The sequence below is a fragment of the Quercus suber genome, unplaced genomic scaffold, assembly GCF_002906115.3.
Source record: "Quercus suber isolate HL8 unplaced genomic scaffold, Cork oak 2.0 scaffold_469, whole genome shotgun sequence".
In the NCBI taxonomy this organism is placed as follows: domain Eukaryota; kingdom Viridiplantae; phylum Streptophyta; class Magnoliopsida; order Fagales; family Fagaceae; genus Quercus; species Quercus suber.
Genome location: NW_027069920.1, coordinates 359,122 through 376,568, shown reverse-complemented (window position 1 = coordinate 376,568; position 17,447 = coordinate 359,122). Strand labels below are relative to the sequence as shown.

At 33.6% G+C, this 17,447-nt stretch overlaps 1 protein-coding gene across 2 annotated transcripts; it reads left to right on the top strand.

The window, feature by feature from the left end:
* Positions 1 to 5,267: 5,267 nt before the first annotated feature.
* Positions 5,268 to 14,609, top strand: LOC112023255 (dihydropyrimidinase). 2 transcript variants are annotated; one of them, XM_065762699.1, is made up of 13 exons: positions 5,268 to 5,455; positions 5,866 to 6,030; positions 7,992 to 8,043; positions 8,654 to 8,923; positions 9,030 to 9,241; positions 10,277 to 10,397; positions 10,894 to 10,981; positions 11,087 to 11,165; positions 11,460 to 11,565; positions 11,683 to 11,723; positions 11,828 to 11,880; positions 12,059 to 12,215; positions 14,200 to 14,609. In XM_065762699.1, the coding sequence occupies exons 1-13, from the start codon at positions 5,372 to 5,374 to the stop codon at positions 14,389 to 14,391; spliced, it is 1,620 nt and encodes a 539-aa protein (XP_065618771.1). In that variant the 5' UTR covers positions 5,268 to 5,371; the 3' UTR covers positions 14,392 to 14,609. The 2 variants fall into 2 exon arrangements, with proteins under 2 accessions (XP_065618771.1, XP_023911643.1); XM_024055875.2 differs by having other exon boundaries at positions 5,269 to 5,455; positions 11,478 to 11,565.
* Positions 14,610 to 17,447: the final 2,838 nt, after the last annotated feature.

Here is a 17,447-nt window from a genome sequence, read left to right as displayed (position 1 = left end):
AAAAAAATCTGAAAAAGCTATACCTAGATATGCCGAACTTAACAGAAAAGTGGCTTCATTACCATCTTTCTGGACTTCCACTCCTTGAGACCTTAGAGCTAACTCCTTGTTATTTGCTGAAAAGAATAAAGCTTTCAAGTCATCATCATCATCTTAAATCATTGGGATTGTCGTCATGCGACAATCAGGCAGAAGTCATGGTTGATTCTCCTATATTATGTAGACTCTCATATTATGGCAATACTAGCAATGTGGCAATATCTATTTTGTTGAATGCTTCGGATCTGTTAGAAGTTAAGTATGTGATTCCGGCTATCGTTCCTGAAATGCTGAAAGGATTAAATTCCTCTCAAAGATAGGAAATTTAAAAGTATTTGAATTGAGTATTTTTTCATTTAAGGTATTTCCTTATTTGATTATATATCTTTTTCATAAATTTCTTTCACTTTATTTTTTATCTTGGAATTTTTTTTAAGCATAAAAACTCTAATCAGTCCTTTTGTTTAATTTAATTATTTTTTTTTTTTTGGCAAAGGATGTGATTATTCCAAAAGATTTGAGAGAAACCATACGCTCACCATTATATAATGTCAAGCATTTAAAGCTATCATTATTTGCTCTGCAATTTGAAAGCCAGGAAATCAGAGAACTTTTAGATGGTTTGTTTGGATTTCTCCTCTTCCATACAAGTTAGTAATGGAATCAAGCGGAATCAAGTCAAATCCCAATTTTGACAAAATAACCTTTGAGTTATTACATTTATTTATTTCTTAGAATCTTCTAACTTGTTCATTATGTTTCACTAGTGATTAATGATGGTGCTAATTAATGCTTTAGTTTTTCCAATGAACTTATTATTGTAAAAACCATTCTTGTTATATGTTTTTTCCTCTTGTGCTACTCAAGTTTACTTTCGATAGGGTGGATATTTTCGTTATTACTTGTCAGTAACGTAACAGTAAGATTTCTGGTGTGGTTAAAAGTTTAGGGATTCATTCTTGTCTTTTTGGTATTTGATGCTGCTTATGTTCGCCACATGTCCTCTTTATTTTTATTTAAGGAGCATCAATTACTTGAACAGTTGAACATGCTTGATTTGAAGGTTTTAAGTTAAATCTTCCTGATTATGTTCTAATTGAAATTAAAACATTTTCAAAAAGTTGTGTAAGCTTACCCTTTCTTTAACTTAAGTTCTTGTTCTGGGTATCATAGTAATCTACATTCTAGGTAACATTGAATCAAATGCTATTGCTGCTGCCATGGCATGGGCTATAGCACTAAGGAAAAGGTTCCTGTTCTGAATTCTTAATGATCCTCAAGCTAATCAGGCAGGCTTTGTGAGAGTTATTGACTCCCTCTATTGCCTTGGTCTCGCATTTTTTTCATTCCATTAAATACTCAGAAGTTAGAACCAGTGAACCACCCTGAAATTAATAGGCTTAGAATCAGCAAACTTGTTTATCTCCACCTATGTTGTTGAAAAGGGGAAGGGACTAACCAGTGGACTCCTTATATTTTTAATCTTTTGGAGTAATACGCTTTGTCAGGTTTAGTAGGTTTATTGTTATGTAAGTAACAGATTAATGCATTTCCTCAATAGCTAAAAGAGACCTCATAATCTTGTTGTTGTTCCATAGGAATTATCTTCAGCAGTTTCAGCATGTCCTTGAGTGATTCTTTACCCTTGCTAAATCTCACATTGGAGAATTGTTCAGAAGGCTAGAAAGATGGATCTTGATAGCAAATATTAATTTTCTAATTGCACTGTTAAAGGAAATTAATACGGAGTCATAGAGTAATGGTTTCATGTTCATATTATAGGAAGAAGGGAATTTTTTTTTTTTTTTTTGGGTCCACTAATTGTTATTTTCAGTGGAGAAAATTTGTCAACATGAGTTATTTAATAAACTTTGTGTGACTGGTTCTTTGTTTAGTCAAAGGATTACTGTATCAAATAAGAAGTAATCTGCATTTTATTATTGCAAAGGAAAAAAAAAATTGGCTTATAAACTTTATGCTAGTTTATATCTGAAGCAAAATATGATTGTAGAAATGAAACTTCAATTATTTTTTTTTACTTTTTTTGGTGGACTTTTTTGGGTCTCTATTGTGGTAACAAAAGATGCTAAAAGCCTTAAAGTAACGATGGTATTTTCACAATATTGCACTAATGAAAAAGATCACAATTGATAGCTCGCTGATGTTTTTTGTTTGAACCCTACCTTTCCTATCTCTGCTATCTATCTATTAATAATAAAATTCCTAGAACCTAGATTGGACCAATTCAATGCCATTGAGGCCTTTTAACTTTTGATTCTTACTTTTTAGTTGGCTGATAGGGAGGTTAAGATGCTGTGTTTATTGGAGTTTTTATGTTGCTAACTACTTATTTAAAAGCAAAAATTTTCTATGTTGCTAACATTTTGCTTGTATTTCAGTTCTCATATGAAAAGCCTATCTATAAATGGAAAAGGCCTAGTTGTTGCAAATTCCTACCATTTCCATGGTGGCTTTGCTTGAAGAGTGTCCAAATTGAGACCTTGAGAGGATATGCATATACAAGGATCTCCAATAGGTATCTTTTAGAGAACACAGAAATCTTGGGAATGGTCTCATAGATGTGACTTGTGAAATCTTTTAGTTAAAATGATTTTTGTAAAAGTGAATGTTTTGTAAGATTACTTTGTACATTTATCAAGTGAATGTTTTGTAAGCATTCCACTTTGGCCCTTTCTCAACTAAATATTTTGTAAACAAACCACCCCCAAAAAACCCTCTTTATAGTTGTGGTTTGGCTTCTAAATTATTTGATATTTTAAAAAACTGTTTATTGATTTTGGTATTTGAGAATGAAGTATGCCTACCAAACAAATTATAGAAAATAAGAATCTTACCTTTCCTCCTACCTTTCTATCCTCACAATAGACTCATTAAAATAAATTCAAAATGTGCTTACAAAACCGCTTGTGGAGAAACTCGCACCCCAAATATGTTAGCTCATTATAATAGGTTTGTTCTTTGCAAATAATTGAGGAAAATGTTTCTCTCCAAAAGAGAAACTCTTCAAACTCCTCATATATTTTTTATTAGACGTGAATTTTGAAAATCTAATTGTTGAATTGTATGTTTATTATTGTTCATAACTCGCATGTTAAATTTCGTTCAAATTGGATGTTATTTACTAGTTGATCAATAAACTTGCTTTTTATGCAAAATTTTAGACCACAAAAATTTGAAATTTAAACTTTTGATTGATGACATAGCAATTGATTTTTGATCTTCTTGAAAGACTTAGTTTAGTTGGGAAATTATATGGTTTTTCTAATAGGTAAAATTCAAGCATAGTTGGGAAATTATCATGGTTTTGAAACCTGGACCGTTTAATGAATCGAGAAAAGAAGAGATTCAAGGTTTTTGAGGTCGAACCAAGATTCAACCGAGATCAAACCGTGACGTGTCATTTAATTTTTTTAATAAATTTGATATTTAAATTGGTTTATATTTATTAATTTTTCATTCTTGACCAACAAGATGTGCGTGGCCCAATGGTTTGCAAGTTGGAGATGTTATTTCACTTGTTGAGAGTAGGTATAAATGATGCTCCATTCTCTCACATTTATGATACCACTTATTAAATTCATGGTGAGGTCCATCATGAATACGAGACAAGGAAACACTATTTCACTAAACTCCTAGAGTACCTAAGAATTTTCATATTAACAAGGAGAATAACAATGAATTCTGCTACTCATCCAAAATCACTCCCCTACATGTAGGGCCGGCCCAATATAATTGGGAGTCTAGGGCAAAAGATTTTTGTGGGGCCTTTTATATATAAATATTAATTAAAAAAAATTATCAAATACTACTCCAATTGAGGTTAATTTGATGCATTAAATACATAATTTAATGAATAATTCTAACTATAACTAATGTAAATTTTATAAAGAGACTTGAATATTATAGTTGAAACATAAATTTTAACAAAGAGAAAAAATATATATTATTTTTAAAAAAAGAATATTACTTTATCTATGGTGATACATAGTTAACTAAATTTGTAATATAATTTTTAAGAGACAAAGATAGATATTATTTTGTGTGTGGCGTTGTAGGAGATTAGTTTATAAAAATTAAAGTCTCAAACTATTAGGAGAGATTAATTATCATTGATGAATTAACACATTTGCAACTTTTTTTTTGAAGTATTTTAGGGTTTCAATTGGGTTAGGTCTCTATTAGTCTCATATTTAAAATGCTAAAGGTACCACAAAATGTTCACAATATGATATGTAATAATTGTGATTGATGAACTTCAATTACGTAATTAATGAATATTTGAATTACTTTTTTGTGATTGGTGACATGTTAGTTTATAAGTCTACAGTAAAATTTGTGGTATCTTTTAACATCTCTAAGAAAAAAAAGGCAAATTCTACTCACATACCTTGAGAATTCGACTCATACCAATCAGGTCCAAGACTTTTCAAAACATACCAATTTGGTCCCTTAAGCCAACCTAGTCCCTAAAAATTGTTAGACCAGTGAGTCATTTTTTTTAGCTATCTTAGGGATTAAGTTGGCTTTAAGGATTAAATTGGTAAATTTTGAAAAATCTTAGTTTTGATTGGCATTAGCCCAAATTTCAAAGTATGAAAGTGAAATTTGCTCCAAAAAAAAAGTGTACAACTATTTGAAAAAATTCATATATATTTTTTTATATAAAATTTAGGGTCGTTTACAAACAGGGATGATGGGAGAGAAAAAAAAAAAAAAAAAAAAAAGAGAAGGGGGTAGAAATTTTTTTTATGGTGGGGGCTTAAGGCCCTAAACTTAAGTTGCCTAGGCCTTGTGCTGGCTCTGCCTACATGCTAGACTACTTCCTCCATTGATGCAGACTTAAAACTTTCCATGGATTTGGGTCATGGGTGAGAATGATTAGATGTTAGCTTCGTGGGTGTATGATGTCTGTCTAATATGGGCTGCGATGTCTGCAATTGACTATGGGCATTGGGCCTTAAAGTTATAATGTATAATACGCCCAAAAGAAGCGGTCTCTCTCAACAGTCTCATATGATCAAGATATTGGTGAAAATTAGTAAATTCTGACAAAGCAAACAGATTTTCAAGAACGACATTGACAATCCGGGTCACAAAAATCCACATACAAACACAAACGTCATAACACCTTGGAAATAAAAATTCCTGAGATTTGAAAAGTATAAGGTTAACAAGGCCCTTAAAGTCAAATAGAGAATATTTATATGGATATGATCATATGATCCTCTTCCTCTATATATACTCGTGTGATCCAAAAGTCTTCCAGTTGTTCTTGTAGAGAGCTCAGTCTCAATCTCACACTCAATCAGAAATGGAGTCCAGCTTCAAAACCCAACCACTCCTCCTCCTTCTCTTTCTTCTCTTCAACTTCTCTTCCATTACTGAATCAAACCAGGTACTTTTTCTTCAACTCTCATCTCCATACTCAGTCTCGTTTCAACTTTTCTTTTTCTTTTGCAAAAAAAACTTCTGGGTTGTTGAGGAAACCATGGAACATAGAAGAAAAGGTAAAACTTGGCCCCTTTTGATATTTATGGGGGCTTTTTTTTTTTTTTTTTTTGGGTTGTGGTTTACTTGTTTTAGTTTCTTCAAAGTGAAGTTCTGCTGGAGTCAACTGTTCTTTATGTCATAAAGAGATAAGGCTGAAATAACTCACTTATATTCATAATTCAATCAACAAATAGAAAACAGAAACAAAACTATGACTATGTTGTTCCATTTTTACTTTCTGGGTTTTTCTTTTTTAACCAAACTGGAGTATTATGTTATGTAATTTTTATTATTTTTGAAAAAAAAATGTTTCAGTTTTGTAATGCTGGGATTGAGTATGGTGAATCGTCATGTGGGGTTTCGTCTTCATCGTCGAATATATTGATTAAAGGGGGAACGGTTGTGAATGCTCATAGAGAGGAGGTTGCTGATGTTTATGCGAAGGATGGGATCATTGTTGCTGTGAAGCCTAATATCAAGGTACTATCTTTTTTTTTTTTAAATGTTGTAGTTATGTAAATCTACCAAGTGCTTTGTTTTGAATTGGTATAAGTTGTGTGTTGTATTGTTAATTGATGAGAGACTGGTGTTATCAATGGTGGGATTGGATCATGTCATATTATTCTGGTAAAGGACTCTTGAACATTGAATGGTGTTGGTTCTGTATGTTATATTGGACTTAGCCTCAGGGCCCTATGTTTAAGTTCTACGCTTATGTAATTTGGCATTAGAGGGGATAACAAAGATGTTGGCTGTATGGAATAAATAATATTGAGCTCTCCCACTTACTTTTAATCTGTTTTCCTGATGCATATATTTGTTGGCTGACAGACTAAAAAAGTCTAAAAATAAATGTCTTTTGGATGGTTAGTGAAATTGAGTTAAAACCAGTTGCGGATTGGAAGATAGTTTTTTCCCTTATTCAATTAAGAAACTTGGGTACTATAGAACTTACCTTACAATACACATAACCAAACTCTCTAAGGGAAACTCTTATAGTGGTTTGTAAAAGTGAGACATACACTTTGGAGGCATGTTGAGGGTTTGTAATGTGGGAAGAGCTGGATTGATGGACTGCTTTTATGAAAAGTTCTTGTAGGATATCCTTATGATGGTGTTAGGAATGGCTAGGAAGTCCATAAGATTCTTGTGTAAGATTTTGTTGATGGTAGGAAATTCCAATTTTGGCATGATTTTTGTATGGGGAGGTTTACTTAAAGCAGCTTTTCTAGACATTTGAGCTAGAGTGGTACAGGATAGCAAGCTAAAGTATACAAGTGACTCCAAAGGGGGCATTCCAGGGTGTTTTGTGTGTTTGTGTGTGTGTGTGTGGCTATGGAAGAGTATAATTGTGTTGACATTCCCTCTAAGTGACTCTTTTTGTATGGATAGTTGTTTTTTGAAAGATTCTTATGATGGAGAATCTAGAAGAGTGTGTAACATGTAAGCACAATGGAGAGAGGATGGATCATCTTCTGCTACATTGTTCTTTTATTATTTTTAAGGGAGATTTGGTCTCTACAATTTCATTTTTCTAGGATCTCTTGGGTAAATCTGAGGGTGGTAGTTGAGATGCTGGCTAGTTTGGAAAAGATTCTTATGGTGGAGAATTTTGTTTACCAAAGACAGTTCACTATCATTTGGTATTGCATTTAAGTGTAGCAAAGGGATGATAGTTGTATTCTGGTACATTGTTTTGTAGCTCGGAGATGTGGTCTCATTATTTTCAGGAGCTTCTGGTTAATGTATTCTTGATGATGGTTTATATTCCAGCTAGTTGGAAATAGGGTTCAAGCGCATGAGGTTTTGTGAAATTTTAAAGCTTTACATTGATACTTTTGTGGTATCTTGGTGGTAGAAAAAATAGTAATAATATGTTTGAGGGTGTTGAGCTCCTTTGGACATGCTCAAGCTCTTGTTTTGTCTTGGGCTGGATGGCTTCCTTGAATGTTTTCCGTCTCCCTTCTCTTAGAGTAACTAATGTTGAAAAAGGTGGATGATATATTTCATGCTATTGGCTATACATTTGAAAATAGCCCTTTAAGATCCACATTTTTGGTGTACTATACAATACTGAGTTCATTCTTATGAAAAAAAAAAAGAAAAAACAAAAAGGAAATAAATAACTCATCTGTCATAGGGCACTGAAATACCAAAAGAAACAATTTCTAGCTCATTGGAGCTCTAGGCTACTGGCAGATTAAGATTTTAAGCTACTATGCATTATCAACACATGCCTTTTCCATTCACAAATGTTTTTTTAGGCAATAATTACCCTGTTATAAATTTTCTTTCATGCATATATACGCTTTTCTTGCCTAGTTGGTTGTTTACCTTTATGTTTCCTTTCATTTTTTTTTTTAATTTTATAAAAAAAAATCTTTTATTCTATGCTTTCTATTGTTTGATTTATGTCTGACTTGTCTGATGGCCTTTTGCAGGTTGGTGATGATGTTACCGTGCTTGATGCCACTGGAAAATTTGTCATGCCAGGTTATTTTTTCATATTATAAAAAATAATTACAGGTTAGATCACTATAAGTGACTTCACTCTTTTGAGTATGGTGGGAGCATTTGGAACCTAAGTGTACTATTATGTAATACTTTTCAATGACATTTACAGTTTCAGAATACAGCATACACTCTACAATCTAAATGGAAGAGATAGATTATTTCTTCTTTGTTGTATTTATTTTGAACCTCATATATGAAATGGGATGGAAAATTTCATACTCAAAAGGCTTCCAGATCCACAATGTCCCTTTTGCCATGTCTTATGAAGTTGGATGAATAGTTTCTGGTCTTGCATGGCATGCCACCATGGTGGGATCCATCAAGTTGAGTTGCAGTCTTTCTTGCATGTTGGCAATAGCTCTTATTTTTATTCTTCAGCCTGTCTGCACTCATCCTCTCAAAGACAAGATTTATTATTAATAATCACAAGCTGTCAGTTGGGCATTCAGTTTATTTTATTTTATTTTTGATAGGTCTGTTCATTTTATCTGAGTTTAATAGCTTAGTTCTTTTCTGTTTTCAACACCAATTTGTAATTACGTAGATCTGATCCTGATGTACTCTATGACTACATTTGTTACCTCAACAGGTGGAATTGATCCTCACACACACCTAGCTTTTGAGTTTATGGGTACCGAGACAGTTGATGACTTCTTCAGTGGTCAGGCTGCAGCCTTAGCCGGTGGAACAACAATGCACATTGACTTCGTTATTCCAGTTAGTGGGAGTTTAACAGCAGGTTTTGAAGCCTACGAAAAGAAAGCAAAGAAATCTTGCATGGATTATGGTTTCCATATGGCAATTACAAAATGGGATGAAGTTGTTTCAAAAGAAGTGGAAATCATGGTTAAGGAGAAAGGTTAGTTTTCTTATATTTTCTGTTTGTACTGTCCAGATTTCTTCTTATTTGGACCTTTGTGAACGCTTCTTTGATTTCCTCTTTCCATGTATATGCCATCTTATAGGTATAAACTCTTTCAAGTTCTTCCTGGCCTACAAGGGGGCACTTATGATTAAGGATGAGCTTTTTTTAGAAGGGTTAAAGAAGTGCAAGTCCCTTGGTGCTTTGGCTATGGTCCATGCAGAAAATGGAGATGCGGTATATGAAGGACAGAAAAGAATGATAGAACTTGGTATTTTTGGTCCAGAGGGACATGCACTTTCGAGACCTTCATTGGTAACTTTCAGAATTATGTATATATGTATGTACTTATGTATGTATATGGTTGTTCCTTCAGACTACTCCATTCTGTATATCAATCATAGTTTGACCCTCTACAAATTTGGTAGTCCTATGATGATGGACTATGATTACTGTTTGAATGGTCTCGTCTTTCATAAGGAGTAATCATTCTGGTAACCGTAATGATTCAGTTATGTGCGCTCAAGCTTTGTAGGGACTTTACACTGTTTCACCAATTACATTAATGCATTAGGAGGAAAATTAATTATAAATTAGTGAGGAGCATACGATACATGTGGTTGTGCCACATGCTGTAGACAACACTCAAAATGTGGGAAGGAAATTATCCTATAGAAGATAGTGAGTGAAAACAACCTTGATTTTAAATTAAGGGAAGATCAACCTTTTTTTTTTTTTTTTTTTCGTTTGGAAACATTGAGCAAGCATCCTATTTGGAAGTCTTGATTTTAAATTAAGGGAAGATCAACTTTTTTTTTTTTTTTTTTTTCGTTTGGAAACATTGAGCAAGCATCCTATTTGGAAGTGGTTAGTGAGTATTTCTTGGTGAAGGTGGTGATCAAGTTCAGGTTGTGAGTTGGATCTTGATATTCCTGCTTTCATATTCAAGACCTAGTTAGGAGAGATCAGTGAAGGCTGAGATGTCTGATGGTAAGGTAACAATGATACTCCAAGATGAAACCAGTGCATCTAGAGTCATCTTAGAAGTGAATCTGCTCTATGTTCCTGTATTCTCATTCAAGACACGACTGGGACCGTGTTGCAACCATGTCCCAGCCCTCTCTTGACCATGGCAAAAATGAAAAAAATTTGTTTTTGCCAAACACTCCATGGACATGGACACACTGGGCTTTTCCCTCTGTCTGTGATTCCTACATATGCTGTGGTCAGACTAATGAATAAAGCAGTTGATCTGTTCTATTTATCATGGTTGTTTCCTTAAAAATTTATTCCATGATATCTTTGGAGAAATTCTCCTTGTATGATTTGACTATAATAATACCTGTACAGCTGGAAGCAGAGGCAACTGCTCGAGCAATTCGTTTGGCAGGTTTTGTGAATACTCCTCTCTATGTAGTTCATGTAATGAGCATTGATGCTATGGAAGAGATAGCTACAGCTCGGAGAAAAGGTCTTCAATTCTCTAATCTTACAAATTCTGTTTGATTTAATAAAGTTTATTTGATGGCAGCATTAATCTACAATTATGGAGAATCATTTTATTAATAGTAAAAGTTGCATCTTTACATTTGAAATTGGGCTTTCACTTCTTTTGGGGGAACATTCTTTGCAAACTTCCTTAACAAAATATTAATCTAAGACATGAAAATGATTTTCATAGGATGTGGCCATAAGTTTAAAATGCTTTTCATATGGCTCTAAAGATTATGAACTAGACACACAGACACTGATATAGACATGCACTTAAACACCCAATAAATATGTACGGGTGATTAAGACCCCAAGAATTTTATTTTCCCCCATCCTAGCTGATTGAGTTGGTTTAAGTGTCATCTTCAAGTCGTTGGCCTTCAGTTCTAGAACTCATGTATGCTGATCTCCAGATTTTTTTTTTTTAAGATGATTTATTTTTTAAGGAAGATAAAGAACTCGTCTTTAAATTGCAGGGCAGAGGGTTATTGGAGAACCAGTAGTTTCTGGGTTAGCCCTTGATGAATCTGGGGTTTGGGATCCTGACTTTGTCACTGCAGCAAAGTAAGATCCTGCATTACTTTTCATTTTTCATTTTTATTTATTTGTATCTTTATATTTAGATATATTCTGTCAACTTTTACAAACAGTATCATCTTCATGTTTCAGGTTTGTCATGAGTCCCCCTATTAGGGCATCTGGACATGATAAGGCCCTTCAAGCTGCCCTTTCAACAGGAATTCTGCAGGTTCCTACCTCATCATTAGAGAAGATAGTGCAATCATAACAGCTGGGACCTTAAAGACACAAGAAAAAAAATTATTTTTATTGATGAGTAAAAACAAAACATTGGTGTTCTTATTATCTGTGACATGAATTTAATAAACAATTGTCAATACAAGTACTCTCCAAAATTTTAGCTTATAACTATGTGCTAGCAAACCATATAACCTTAAATTCAGAATATTTTCTTTTGACTGATTGCCTACAACGTGACCTTTAATATATTGGTTTTATGGAGATCTTTGAACTTGTTTCTCAGGAAACTTGCATTTTGCAGCTTGTAGGAACCGATCATTGTTCCTTTAATTCTACACAGAAAGCTCTAGGGATTGATGATTTCCGAAATATTCCAAATGGTGTTAATGGTAATCACAAGTTTTAGTCCCTGCTATTTCTGAAATGACATTGTTCAGACTAATTATTTTGGGCCAATACTGTATTACACTTTCTAATACTTCTCTGTGGCAATTGGTAATCTTTAGGTATTGAGGAGAGAATGCATTTGGTATGGGATATAATGGTGGTAAGCTGCAATGGATTTCTTGCTCATTCCTTCAAAATAATCAGCTTGAGTTAGGATCTATCCTAGAACTTGCTCCTTTTTCTCAGATTTATGTATTCATGCAGGAATCTGGCCAAATTTCTGTCACTGATTATGTTCGGATAACAAGCACAGAATGGTATGCCATTACTCTTGACTATTTTGGTAATGTAAAAAACTAAATGAGAATCTTATAAAAAAAAAGAAATAAAATAATAACTGAATGAGAAAGTGTGGGATTATGTGTTTCATGATCTGATCCCCACTAAGCTGTCTGACATATGTTGAAGTTATCTCACCATCAGCAATTATTTCAGTGCTAGAATCTTCAATATATATCCAAGAAAAGGAGCGATTCTTCCTGGATCTGATGCGGATATAATCATATTCAACCCAAACTCAAGCTTTGAAATAACTGCGAAGTCCCACCACTCTAGATCAGATACAAACGTTTTTGAGGGAAGGAGAGGAAAGGTAATGTTTGTATCAATAATGTAGTTGATCTGTTGATTACCAATGCATTATAAAATAGGCTAGCCATTGTAATGTGAGAAGGATATAATATCAATTCGATTATGTTTTGTTTGCACCTATCATTTGTAGAGACAGCAACTCACAAAAATTCACACACAAGTAAACAGCCATATGTGTCTTTGTAACTTGATAATATTGAACATCTCTTATTACCTTTTGAAATATATTTTTGCGTGCAAAAGAAGAATAAATGATTAACAGTCATGAAAGTAATAATTGTGTAAAGTTTTTATTTTAATTTTTTTTTATAGGTAAGAATAACTTTATTGAAAAGAGATTACTTTATGAAGAAAAACATAAAGTAGCCTAAAGAATTACAATTGAAAAATATTTCTTTAAATTTATGAAAGGAAGTAATAATTGTGTAAAGTTACTTGAAAAAACACATAACACTCATAATTTTGTTGAACTATGTGTTAGAGTATTGGTTTAATGATTAAATTAACTAGTTCCTATTGTTTAAACTTTTAGGACAATCGGTAATTTATCAATGTATTAGAGAAGGTAGTCTTGCGTTCGAACTCTGACTCTTCCTGCCATCTCAAAAGTTAAAAATCCCATGGATTAGGCCCCACTTAATAAGGGGGGAGTTTGGGCTCACACGTGAAGGGGAGTGTAAGAATATTAGTTAAATAATTATATTCACCACTTTCTAATAGTTTAAGCTTTTGGAACAATTGATAATTTATCCTTATGAAACAAATGTTGCTTTGAAATTCTTGAGTTTATGAATCAGTGCTGGGTACCTTTGGACATGATGTCACATCAAAATTTCAATTTTAGAATCATCCTTCAATAATAAGGTGTGCGCTTACAAGGCAAGAGCTATAATTTGTGGACAAGAACACAATTTTTTTGTCATGGACATGGTAACTTTCAACAATATAGATAGAGGGATAGGGCTATATATATATATATATATGTCTTGATGACTTAATAATAGTAGGCTTATAGTATAGTGCATGTTTAAGTGTTTGTTTGTAAGCAAAGAAAAAACAAAATGCCATGTCCTAAAACACTTGAGAAAATAAAAGCTCTATAGCTTTCTTAGAAAACAAATGAGGAACGCCCTTTTATATCTGCACTTATACTTTGCGGAAATGAAGGTGAAATCTTCTGTGAGTGTCAAATGGAATATCTGACAGAGAATGGACATGGGTTTCATTCCTCAGGTGCATAACATGCCAATTTTCATATGGTATAAAGCATCGCTAGTGATATCTAACTCTATATTTATAACTATCTGTAGATATAGTTCATATAACATCCTCTACTATTTTTAAGATGTAGCTTGTTCTCGTGATGCTTTCATTAGATGGCTGTATTAATGTACAGATCATGTTTCTGAAACCTTTGCAAGTAATCTTACCATCTGATTCTTTGCTAAAAAATGTCCCATTGGATAGGAAAAATGGCTTCTAGAAAGAATAGATGAATGTAATTTTGGTTAAGCTTAGTTGATTGATGTTTCTAGATTCATATTTCAGTATTTTTCATTGATACAGATGTAATCTTTTCTTTTTGGTGGTTTATAAGCATATCCATTTGTCTTTTGTTTTTACTTCATGTTGCAGAAACATGACCGCAAAGCCATGCCATTGCAATGTTCAACAAAAAACTATCATAAATGAAATTAAAGTCTAAGAAACTCAATCTAGTTTTTAGTCTTGTCATCCATAATATTAACTACTCTTAAACTTTATTATTAATTCTTATAGACCATCTTTTCCTCTCACAATTCTATATTTTGCTCCCCCATCATGAACCTCGCTCTGGTCATGATTAACTTGTCCGTATTTGCTTGAATTTGTAATTTTTTGAGTCCTCTCTCTCTCTCTCTCTCTCTCTCCCTGTGAGAGCATGCACTCTCCTAAACTTTGTCATTTATGTAAGGTTTTTATAAGTTCGCATTATGTTCTCTTAGGGAAAGGTTGAAGTGACAATCGCTGGAGGAAGAATTGTTTGGGAAAATGATGAGCTGAAGGTTGTTCCTGGTTCTGGAAAGTATGTAGAAATGCCACCTTTCACTTATCTATTTAATGGAATTGACAAGGGAGATGCTGAGTACCTGTCTTCACTCCGAGCTCCAGTAAAGCGATTTAAATCCGCAGATTAAATTGCACTTTCTATCATTTTATAGTCCTTTTACTTTCTTATCACCTAGAGGGTAAAGAATACATGATACTCAAGTATATATGGCCTTGAGTTTGTATAAAAGAAAAATAAATGAGAACATGCTACTATCATCAGCTCACTGGGTGAAATGAATGTGAAATATATATCTTTGCATGTACATTGAATGGAACTCTAATATCACTGTTTCTAATTTCGTTATTTTCTGATTTCATTTCTTTATTTTGCTACATCTGAAGAACTTCTCTTGCTTATGTAGCACACTTAAATCAAATAGTAAATAGCGTATGTAGCACTCTTAGATTACAGAATTTTTAGAAAAATAAATTAAATTAAAGAGAGACCGAAGTTGTGTATGCTTCATTAATTGATGAGCATGTGTCATTTGTAAATTTACAGGCCAGAACTCAAAATTTAGTAGGATGGTACAAGATTGAAAATGAATGGCCTGCGTTCTTAAAAAATTAAGGCCTAATACAGCAATTGATGTAGGTCAGATTCTTCCTTTTCCTCTGCATGGCAATACAAATATAATGGTAATAAAGAAGAATGCGAGGATTGAATTAGTACCATCCCCCTCTTTCCAAATCAGTTTATTTGAGTTGGAGACTTTTTTTTTTTTATACAACTATACAAGATAGAATTTCTATTATAGCATAATTTAAGTGTATATGTGTGTGAAACTCTTTTTTGGAAACTTGAACTCTGACCCTTATCTTCCATACCCCGCAAGCACTTATACTTGTTGAGTGACTATTGTACCAATGTGTGCGGTGGTATTTGAGTTGGAGACTTAAATGTTGTTTATCTCTCTCTCTCTCTCTCCCTCTCTAATACTATATATAAAAGTAGAAGTCTTTCTTGCAATTAAGGAGGTGCTGCCACGTTAGGAAAAAATGCCACTTAAAAAACAGCCATGTATACAGTTTTTCCTTTAAAATACTGCATGGTGTGTTTGGAAGACTCAATTAGAGAGGTGCTGCCACGTTAGGAAAAAATGCCACTTAAAAAAAGCCACGTATACAGTTTTTCCTTTAAAATTGTGTGAAACTCTCTTTTGAAAACTTGAGCTTTGACCCTTACCTCCCATACCCCGCAAGCACTTATACTTGTTGAGTGACTATTGCACCAATGTGTGCGGTGGTATTTGAGTTGGAGACTTAAATGTTGTTTATCTCTCTCTCTCTCTCCCTCTCTAATACTATATATAAAAGTAGAAGTCTTTCCTACAATTAAGGAAGTGCTGCCACGTTAGGAAAAAATGCCACTTAAAAAACAGCCATGTATACAGTTTTTCCTTTAAAATACTGCATGGTGTGTTTGGAAGACTCAATTAAGGAGGTGCTGCCACGTTAGGAAAAAATGCCACTTAAAAAAAGCCACGTATACAATTTTTCCTTTAAAATTGTGTGAAACTCTCTTTTGAAAACTTGAGCTCTGACCCTTACCTCTCATACCCCGCAAGCACTTATACTTATGGAGTGATTATTGCACCAATGTGTGCGGTGGTATTTGAGTTGGAGACTTAAATGTTGTTTATCTCTCTCTCTCTCTCTCTCTCTCTCCCTCTCTAATATTATATATAAAAGTAGAAGTCTTTCCTGCAATTAAGGAGGTGTTGCCACGTTAGGAAAAAAGGCCACTTAAAAAACAGCCACGTATACAGTTTTTCCTTTAAAATACTGCATGGTGTGTTTGGAAGACTCAATTAAGGAGGTGCTGCCACGATAGGAAAAAATGCCATTTAAAAAAAGCCACGTATACAATTTTTCCTTTAAAATACTGCATGGTGTGTTTGGAAGACTCACTTTCATCAAACGTATATCTATCAAAACACCAAGCTGCTTATCCCAAAAAAAAAAAAAAAAAAAAAAAAAAAATGTGTGGTGTTAGGGCACACCACCACTCGAAACAAAGGTACTTTGCTTTTTATAAAAGCAAAAGAAAGTCTCAGAATACATTTAAATGAAGCGCAAGAGTCGGAGAGAAGCGCAAGAAGAAGATGAAGAAGAAGAAAAAGAGAAGAAGAAGAGTAGACAAGGACGATGGCAAAATGGGACCAGTGCTAGAAAATCAGTGGCGACGACGATGTGTGGGTTATTTTTATTTTCTTTTCTGTTTATATATTTTTTTATTTGTTTAAATTTTAGTTACTGACGGATTTTCATTTTCCGGCTGAAATCCAATATATAACCTGGTACGGTTGAACCGAGTCCGGTACAACCAGCATTTGAACTAGCATGAAACACTAGTGTGCCTGTACCGGTGTTCGTGTTGGAACGGTAAATACTGGCTGGAATGCGAAATTGACTTTTTTGGAACAAAGTGTAAGTCCAGGGGCGGAGCTACATGTTAGGGTGGGGGGGCATGGCCCTCCCAAAATTTTCGATTTTTTTTTTTTACTATATAGAAATATTTAATATTTTAATAATTAGCCCTCAAAAATGGGACTTGGCCCCCCAACTATTTGAGTTGGTTCAATAATGTTCTTAAAAAAATTGTCCAATTTGTCTAGTAGTTATAGAAAACGTACTGTTTCTCAAATTCATTTTTTATGGTAAAATGTGTTCTTGTATTTTTTAAAGTTTTGGATCATTTATGTCTGTGAACACTTCATTAATTCAATTGAAATTTTTTTACTCACAACGGTAAAAAATTTGGTAACTTATATTGAAAATGAAAATTGTAAGGATTTCACTATGGAAGATAGTGAGTGATGTCGCGGAAGCCTGAAGAGAAGCACACACGATGCTCTCTTTGATGGACAGAAACTAAACGGTTAGTTTCTGGTAGTAAACCTCAAATTCACGAGGGGTTTCCTTGAATCCATGAGGGTTTTCCTGAATCCACAAGAAGATAAAAATGGAATCCACCAGAAGAAAATTTGACAAAGTGTCTGGGTTTATTGATAATAGTCTGTTTTGCCTCTGACGGCTACAAAACATATAAATACTGAGCAAAAACGTTTAAAACCCTAATTCGCACTAATTAAGCGATTAGGTGACAAAATTACCGAATTTTACCAAAAATGAAAAAATT

Coding starts and splice junctions, on each gene's coding strand:
- LOC112023255 (XM_065762699.1), top strand. CDS start 5,372: ATGGAGTCCAGCTTCAAAACCCAACCACTCCTCCTCCTTCTCTTTCTT. Junction 8,044..8,653: donor TGGAAAATTTGTCATGCCAG/GTTATTTTTTCA, acceptor TTACCTCAACAG/GTGGAATTGATCCTCACACA. Junction 11,566..11,682: donor TATTCCAAATGGTGTTAATG/GTAATCACAAGT, acceptor GGTAATCTTTAG/GTATTGAGGAGAGAATGCAT.